General features: G+C 43.5%; 1 protein-coding gene and 1 long non-coding RNA gene across 2 annotated transcripts; one reads left to right on the forward strand and one right to left on the reverse strand.

Moving 5' to 3' along the window:
- Positions 1–2411: 2411 nt before the first annotated feature.
- Positions 2412–7652, reverse strand: LOC116719231 (interleukin-17A-like). Its single transcript, XM_032561716.1, has 3 exons — positions 6173–7652; positions 4731–4864; positions 2412–4663 (listed from the first exon to the last, which is right to left on the reverse strand). Exons 1-3 carry the CDS (start codon positions 6206–6208, stop codon positions 4429–4431), a joined length of 405 nt encoding a protein of 134 aa, XP_032417607.1. The 5' UTR covers positions 6209–7652; the 3' UTR covers positions 2412–4428.
- On the forward strand, positions 4826–6190 carry LOC116719238 (uncharacterized). Its single transcript, XR_004339145.1, has 3 exons — positions 4826–4940; positions 5156–5260; positions 6074–6190. It is a non-coding gene; the product is annotated as an uncharacterized LOC116719238 (long non-coding RNA).
- Positions 7653–8634: the final 982 nt, after the last annotated feature.

The raw sequence follows: 8634 nt of genomic DNA on the forward strand, positions 1-8634 counted from the left end.
TTATGCTAGTCAGAACAAAAATCGAGACGTCTCAAATTTATTTTATGACTCATAATTTACTGGTAAGTAAAATTAATGGATGGAACATTAATTTGCATTAATTTTCCATGCAAATTAATTGTAAGTCTGACGTCGTTTATACCGGTCAGAATGTAATTAGAGACTGAAAACACGATTAGAGTCTGACACTGGCATTCTGGAAGGATGAAGAATCTGCTAAAACACAGAAACACAACTTCTTTCTGTCCACATTGGGGCTTTTTTTGTCTTGTGGGCCCCGCCCCCCATTTAAAGTATTTATTTTTCAGATTTTCCGTGTACACACTTGTTTAGGGTGACTGTTTATTCCCCTCAGCACAAAAGAGAATAATACATTAACATAGTTTGGATTAAAATTGTACCAAAATCAGGACAAAAAATTTTAAAAACGCATGTTCCACAGCAACATACTCAGAGGAACAAAACCGGGAAGAAACGCTACAATTTAACGCAAGTCGCATTTTACCAGCTCAGATTCAGATATCTGGAACGGAAGTGTGGTGAAACTGATTTTATGTTAAAACGGCTTTCCATAGAACGATACAGGCTTCAGGTGTCCCATCATCATCATCATCATCATCAGCTGCAGGTCTGTATATCCAAACTTCTTGTTTCTGTCCCTTTATGCGCCTTAAAGCTCATTATATGAATATGAATCATGACCCGACAACCAGCGAGCCATGAAGTTTGGTTTTCACTGATCGGTGGCTGAAACGGGAGCTGCTCTAGCTAATGCTAACTACTTCGGGCTAGCATGTGCAGCTAATGCTGGAATCTGTATTTTGAGTTTGATTGGTGGGTTAAATGTCATGTTGTCATCACAATCCTTCCCATCTTTTGATTCTAAGAAAACGGGTAATATTTTATGTTAATCCCATCAGATTATATTGTATTCCCGCAGTTCTTACAAGTTTTTTTACAGTCGTTTCCTCCACAGCGGGGCTGCCGGTGTTATGGATTAACTGGTGGCGGCTGCAGGGAAAGACCGCTGTTTCTGTGGGCGTGGCTTTTTAGGACCCCTTTACCGAACCAGGAAGTAAACAATGCGATAAGCTTAAAGAACTAAAAATCTTAGCAAAAATACTATCCGATTCCGTAATACACCTATTAAGATCTCGAGAATAACTAATTAGAAAGACTTTTACTAGTCTAATATGGTATGTTGCCTTTTTAAAAAATTAATCTGCAAAATCAAAACATGTAAACTACGCAGAACTTCAGAGGATGAAACTCGTCAAAGGAAGATGGAAACAGATCTCAAAGCAAAGATTAATCCCTGAAAACCGACGTAAATGTTGAAGAGCCGTAGAATTAAAAATAAAATGTTTAAAAAGTTCGACTGGCTGTGTTGGTTTTCACATCTCCCTAGTGAAATGTTTTAAACATTGTTTTTGTAACATATTAAGGGTTATTCCCTTCATTTACAGAAGACATGGCTACCACAGATCTACGTGGCAGTGTCATTTATTCCTTATTGTTGCTATTTTTCCCTCGTAATTTAACTAAAAGTCTTTATTCTTTTCATTAAATGACCCTAATACTCAACCATAAGAGACAACGCTGAGAAAACTATTCTTATATACTTTTACATCAGAAACGGGTTAAAATCTTCCCTCAAACTGAGATTCTGAAAATGTCACCAGTTAATCCAGGTTTGCTTCCTAAAGCGCGGGGTTTCCGTTAGATCAGAATCAATAACAGGTTGGATGGTTGGACTTCCGTCGGCCATTACAGTTTAGTGGTTACAACGGCGCTCTCGGAACTCGGCGACCGCTGGTACGATATCAGCGCCGTCATCTGATTCACTTGTTGGACCAGTTTATTTTATTGTCTACAAAAGTAATATTCACTTGCTGCCAACGTTTTGGAGTTAATATTGTTTAACAGGTTTGTCAGGCAAACTAACTGGAAGAATATCGCCAAATTACCAAGTTGAGAGTCAATTCCAATGTTTTTCTGATCAGTGCTGGTTATAAAAAGCAGAAACCTTCCACTCAGGTTTACATTGTGTCTGTTCATGAGATGAAATTAGTTTATTCTGGTGAACCTGAATGTGAATGGGATTGTCGTGTTACTCGTTGATCTGGTTTTGCTCCAATGCGGTGTTTTCGAAGCGAACTGAACGCTGCTCTGTAGAAACTTGTTTTGAAAAATTATTTTTCACATGTAACATTAAATGTATATGCATCAAATATAATTCATAGTAAAGTTTTGCGAACGGTTTTGTCACATAGTTAGCATTTTTCAACAGGGATTGACGCAGCCACCTACAATTTAGAAACATCTGCAGTGTGCAAAGGTTTCAACCAGTGTTGGATCAGAAAAGGTCTTAATTATATTATAGATGAGAAATAATACTCTGAGACGAGTTCTTCAACTGCAGGCCACGGCGGGTGGAGATTTATTACACTGTTCCACAGATCAATTTACAGTACAGTCAATTCTCAAAATTCTCCCCAAAATCTCATTGTATTCTTAGTCAGTCTGTTTTATAGAATCTCATTTTCATTGGTGTAAGTTGGTAAGTTTCGACCAATAGCATTACTGCCCATGTTTGACGTGTGTCCTTACGCACGAACTCTATCAGCTTTCAAATGAGTGTGTATTGGAGTTTCTTTGGGAATGTTAAGACCTATTGACCTCCAACATCTGCTCCATTTCAAAGGTGCAAAACAAGCCCATTATTATTCTTATCTATCCAAACAGTTTATTTCTCAGACATTCTTTCCGTCTCACTTCGGCTTCGCACATACAGGGAACTGGGAGCCAGGTCAAATCGACCTTCTTTGGCGCCAGATTTCCTTAGTGAAAAAACAACCTTATAAGGAATATTTTCGCTCTTACACCAGTTAATTTAGCCACCAGTTAATCCATAACACCGGAGGCTCATTTGGTCTTTTTTCTTATCAGAAAGTTTTTCCAGTTTGGTCTCGCTATGCTATGCTAGCTTGAGGACCAAGGCTAGCATAGCATGACTGGCAGCCATTTGGAAATGAGGAGAAATAATATGTAAATCATTGATTTTAAATTAGATTTTATTTTTAAAGTGATTGAAAAACAGAAAAATGTTTAAGATTGAAAATTCATTGGCTTTTCTTTATCTCTCATTTCCTGCCAACTTTCTGACGCCCTCACAGCGCCCCCTGGCGGCCGTACTTTGATAAAACAAACCACCTTGTATAGTTCTGCCGTAATGCTTTGCAATGTTTTCACATAACTCCTGTTTACTTAGATTGATGCTGTTTTTGTTGTATTTTACAGCATCTTTGAGCCCATGCATGTCTCTCAGGAGATTAATAATTTATGTATCTATGAAAAATATTCTGCTTGTTTACAGCTGCAGAGTGTTTTCCAGGTTACGAAGAATTCCTCTAGACGTGTAGATCTCCATTTTCTCTCCAGTTTTCTAGATTTTTCCTTTAAAGTCTGAACTAAAGCAGCGAAGCTGCTGGAAAACCGATCGTCTGTTTAAAGGAAGCTGCTTGAAGCCTCGCGTGATTTGCTGCCCCCTGCTGGTGGTTCAGTGTTACTGTCTAGTAAAGTTCTACTGTAATTACATTTTAATCAGAGCAGAACTGGCGGGAAACAAATATAATAATTCAGTCAACAGCCAGTCAGTAAAACCAGAAGATATCAGAGAAAAGGAAAACCTTAAATTAACCGATAAACCCAAAGGTTTGGGTTCAGAACCAGAACCGGATCAGAACCTGACACTAACAAACAGAACTGGATGGATTTTATTTATTCACATTTCTTCAGTTCCAGTTTATTTATATGAAATTAAAGAATTAAAAAACAGTCCACATTTGAACAGAACTTCAGCTGGACCAGAACCAGAACCAGGACCAGATTAGAACCCAAAGATTCAGAATCTTTATATTTTCCAACATTTCTGTACAGAAAGAGTCAAAAGGAAAGTTTAGTCAGTTTAATAAATATGAATATGTAAATAAACAGAACATTTCAGAATCAGAACCGCAAACAGAACCCGAGTTCAGCCAGGAATGGAAATATCTGCTGCTCTTCACACGAATCATAAACATTTTTCTGGTTTAATAAATAAACAAAAAACATTTCAGGTTCAGAACCGGGCCGGAAGACAGTGGTTCTGTCCGAGTCCGTGTTCATAAATTTGTTCAGAACCAGAAAATATCGGTTTCTATGGAAACGCAGAGCTCTGAGGAGGAAGAGGAGCCGTCAGAGTTCTGAACAGAACGGATCGGAACCAGGAGGACCGGACCTCAGAGGAACTGGGTCGAACCAGAACATCAAACTGGATCCAGAACCGTTTCCATCAAACTACTGGACCATAGATTTCTGGTCCTGGTCTCTAGTTCTGCTCGGCTCTGATGCTGGTTCCGGGTCCGGTTCTGGTTCTGGTTCCGGTCTCTAGTTCTGCTCGGTGCTGGCCCGGACGCAGGTGCAGCCCACTGCCACTGAGAGGTAGGAGGCGTTGTAGCAGCGGCTGCCCTCCATCCGGGTCAGAACCAGAACGTCCTGGTGGATCGGGACGGAGTTCCAGTCGTGTTCTCCCTCCTGACCCGGTTTGAGTTCGGAGCAGAACTTGGTGCTGCAGCTGGCCTCCCAGATGGTGGACGGGATCCGGTTCTTCGCCGTGCTGGACCTGCAGGGGCAGAGGGCAGAGTCAGAACCAGAACCGGGACCAGAACCAGAGGTTCTGCTGGACCCACCTCCAGCTCCACGGCGACAGCGAGCGCTGGTGGACGTTCCCGTTTCCTTCAGCCGGAGAAACGTCAGAGGAGAAAACCAGCATGGAGTCACAGGCCGGCTGCCCGGAGATTACCCACAATGCACTGCACAGGACCTGAGGAGCACACAGCAGGGTCAGCTGGGCCAGAACCAGAACCTGGACCAGAACCTGGACCTGGACGGTATTAAAGGTATTCATCTCCAAACTCTGATTATTTTTACAGTTTCCAATCAAACACAAATATCAGCAGACCAACCGGGTCTGACCGGGTCCGACCCGGTCTGACCCGGTCCAAGACGACCAGAACTTCAAGTCGTTCTCTCCGAGTTTCAGTGCAAAAATCTCAGACTGAACCAAACTGGAAATGGGGGAGAAATAATTTGGTAAGATTTAGTGCTTTTGCAGTGAACCGAATCGGACCGGGTCCAACCGGGTCGGACTGAATAACGTGACGCTCTCTGACTGCTCGCCTCCACAGCTGCTGCTGCATCATGACCTTCCTGGCAGAAAGTAAGTACACCCTGAGGTTCAACTGGGACAATAATTTAATAAAAAATAAAATCTGTTTCAGAACCTCAGAACCCAGAGATTCATGGATGAAGTGAGATCAATAAATCTATTGATCTACTGAGTTCTGATTGAAATAAGCCAATAATGATAATAAACCAATAATTTAATTACTAAACAAATCAGTTATTGTTCTCAAATTCAGCAATAAGCCATTTAATCTGATCACTTAATGACTAGTTAATCTAAAAATATAATCTATAATTTCAGCATGAATATTTTTATCTCATATTTATTTGTTTATGGTTCGTTTTAGATGTTTACTGTAGATAGTTACATGTTTTTATATTTAGAGATCTTTTCCTCGCCTGTATGATCGGTTGCTGTTCAGTCGGAGTTTCTTTGGTTTTCCCAACATTCCTGACCAGAGCCGGATCCAGAAGGACGGGGCCCGGGGGCCGGAGCCCTGCTGGGGCCCGAGCTTTGAAGCGTAGTTTTCATATTTAGTTATAACATTTAGCTTTAACGTGTAAACACCCTGATCTGCTATTAGCCTCGTTTGACGCCTGATCATTTTCAAATACTTTAGGATTTTGTATGTTCATTAAAAATCCCTAAATATGAATTTGACTCACCTGCTGTCGCCCTGTTAGCTTTATATAAAGTTCGATGTTTGCGCCGCCCAAAGCGTGGCGGCCCTGGGCTACTGCCCTTCCTAAAGCCCGGTTGGTTCCTGACCCGGTTCTGGTACTTTCTGTCTTATGAATCTTAATCTTAGCGTCATCCCGAGCTCTAAACACAGCAGCTATTTTCCAGTTACAGGTTCCTTTCAGAACCAGAACCGGGTTTGGGCTCCCTCCCTGACAGAACCCGTCAGTGCAGCAGCAGTCAGAGTTCGGCAGCCATGATTCTCACCAGCAGCGTGTCGGCGGCGCGGCGAAGCAGCAGCATGTCGGCTCCTCTGTGTTCTGGTCCGGCTTCTGATTCTTCTGCTGTCAGATCAGCTTATTTATGACCATCAGATCTGATCTGGGATCAGATAACCGATCGGGGAGATTCCTCCTATCAGAGCGTCCATCAGCTCTGAGCACGCTCAGGTGATTAAAGCTGATCAACTTCCTGTCTGCTGATTAGCATCTATCTGTGCGAAAAACCCAAAAACAGAGAAACTCCTACAGACTGAGGCTGAGTCACTGCAGAGCACAACATCCAACTGTCACCCAACATCCAGCATCCATCCATAATGCATCCAACCATCCATCAGAGCCTGCTCCCCCGGCGCTGATGGAGGCTTGGATCTCTGCCGGTTCTGATCCTCTGGATCCATGACCCAGATCCTGAAGCCTCTGATCTCTGACTCTGTGAAACTCAGCATGATGCTGACGCTGCAGACTCCAGAAGCCGAGGATCGTCTCTCTCATTTGTCCTGGTTTCACCCCAGCAGCACCGATCAGAACCGATCAGAACCGCCGGCTCTCAGCAGAAACGGAATAAAAATATTATTAAGCTCTAAATATCTGAGGAGGATCTCCTGCTGTTAATGCTGCTGCTCAGCACAAACTTCAAGATATCAAGTTAAAGGTTAAAGGTCATCACACAGAAAGCCTCTCCTCTCTAGAAACAAGATGGCCGCCGGCTTGAGGTTGGTAGAGCCACATCTGGACGGAGAGCCGATGAGACCAGAGCGGAGACGTTGGACCAAGATGGAGGAAACCAGTAGATCAGGAGAAGCCGACGCTACAAATTATGATGAAAATAAGTCAATAAACTGTTTTCAGTGATAACTGGACAGATGTACTGTACATGTGATGTTGTGGTTTAAAAGTCTATTTAAAGCTGGGACTAGCTGCAGCTACAACACGCCGTGTAAAAATGGCCTCCCTGCTGCTTGATGACGCTCTGACTAGTTAACCGCTCTGACTAGTTAACCGCTGAGTCAGGATGTTAATACTGTTAATAAAGTGTCTGACGATCTTTGTCATGATTCTGTGTTGCTGATTAAATAAAATCATATGGTGATGACAGAGTATACTTCTCTGACAGATACAGCCGTCAGTTCGTGTTAAGCGCATGACGATCTGACAGAACAGCGGGTCTTGGACCTGGACTTTTCCCCGGACTGGACCGAGACGCCTGGAGACAGAAAACATGGACAGATGTTTTGGAGCTTCTCCTCATGCCTGTTTTTAAGACACAGTTTGTGATTTTCAAAGTAAAAGCTTTTCGGAAAAGTTGTTAGTTTCTGAATCTGATAAATCTGCAGGAGCAGGAAATGATCCGACAACCGCTGACAGTCGGGGTTCCAGTTTAGACGGGTCAGCTTCCTTCCCAAAGGTCAAAGTGTCGAACGCAGCAGCAGCCAAACGAGATCCGGCTTTTCCTCTAGGAGCCCAAAACAAGATCCCACCAGTTCCACTTCCACCTGTGGAAATAAATCTGATACTTTTCAAAGCAACATCTTTACCGCCTCCATCAGAGCGCTGCAGGATGGCGGCCATCTTTACCGCCTCCATCAGAGCGCTGCAGGATGGCGGCCATCTTTACCGCCTCCAACAGAGCGCTGCAGGATGGCGGCCATCTTTACCGCCTCCAACAGAGCGCTGCAGGATGGCGACCATCTTTACCGCCTCCAACAGAGCGCTGCAGGATGGCGGCCATCTTTACCGCCTCCAACAGAGCGCTGCAGGATGGCGGCCATCTTTACCGCCTCCAACAGAGCGCTGCAGGATGGCGACCACGTTCTTCTTCTTTGGTCGCGTTTAATTAATAAAATGGAAAAAAAAAATCAGATTTCAGCCAAACCTGAACTTGAAGTCCTGCAGTGTGAACGCAGCTACAGCTGGATCGTGATCATTGTCTAGAGTTACCATCTTGATTAAAGCTGTGTCTGTGGAGCGGTTTGATAGATCTACATAGATCTACATAGATCTAGATCAGGGGTGTCAAACTCCAGTCCTGGAGGCCCGCTGTCCTGCAGCGTTTAGATGAGGCTCTGCTGCAGCAGCTGAACAGAATAATCAGGTCATTCAGGTTCTGGAGAACCTGATCTACACCAGGAGGCGATGAAGCCGTTTCATTCCAGGGTTTTGTAGCTGTGGCTCATCTAAAACCTGCAGGACAGCAACTGGACGCCTGGAGTTTGAGACCCCTGATCTAGATAGATCTACATAGATCTAGATCATAGGTGTCAAACTCTGGCCCACGGGCCAAATTTGGCCCGCAGTGTAATTATATTTGGCCCGCGAGGCAATTTCAAATTAATATTAGAGCCGGTATTATACGGTGGCAACGCTGTGACGCCGCATTCACCGCTTATACAACAAATCCCATAATGCTCTGCTGTTTTTTGGCGCGTCAGTCAGGACAGAGGCAGACAC

This window comes from Xiphophorus hellerii, chromosome 4 (assembly GCF_003331165.1).
Source record: "Xiphophorus hellerii strain 12219 chromosome 4, Xiphophorus_hellerii-4.1, whole genome shotgun sequence".
Lineage (NCBI taxonomy): Eukaryota > Metazoa > Chordata > Actinopteri > Cyprinodontiformes > Poeciliidae > Xiphophorus > Xiphophorus hellerii.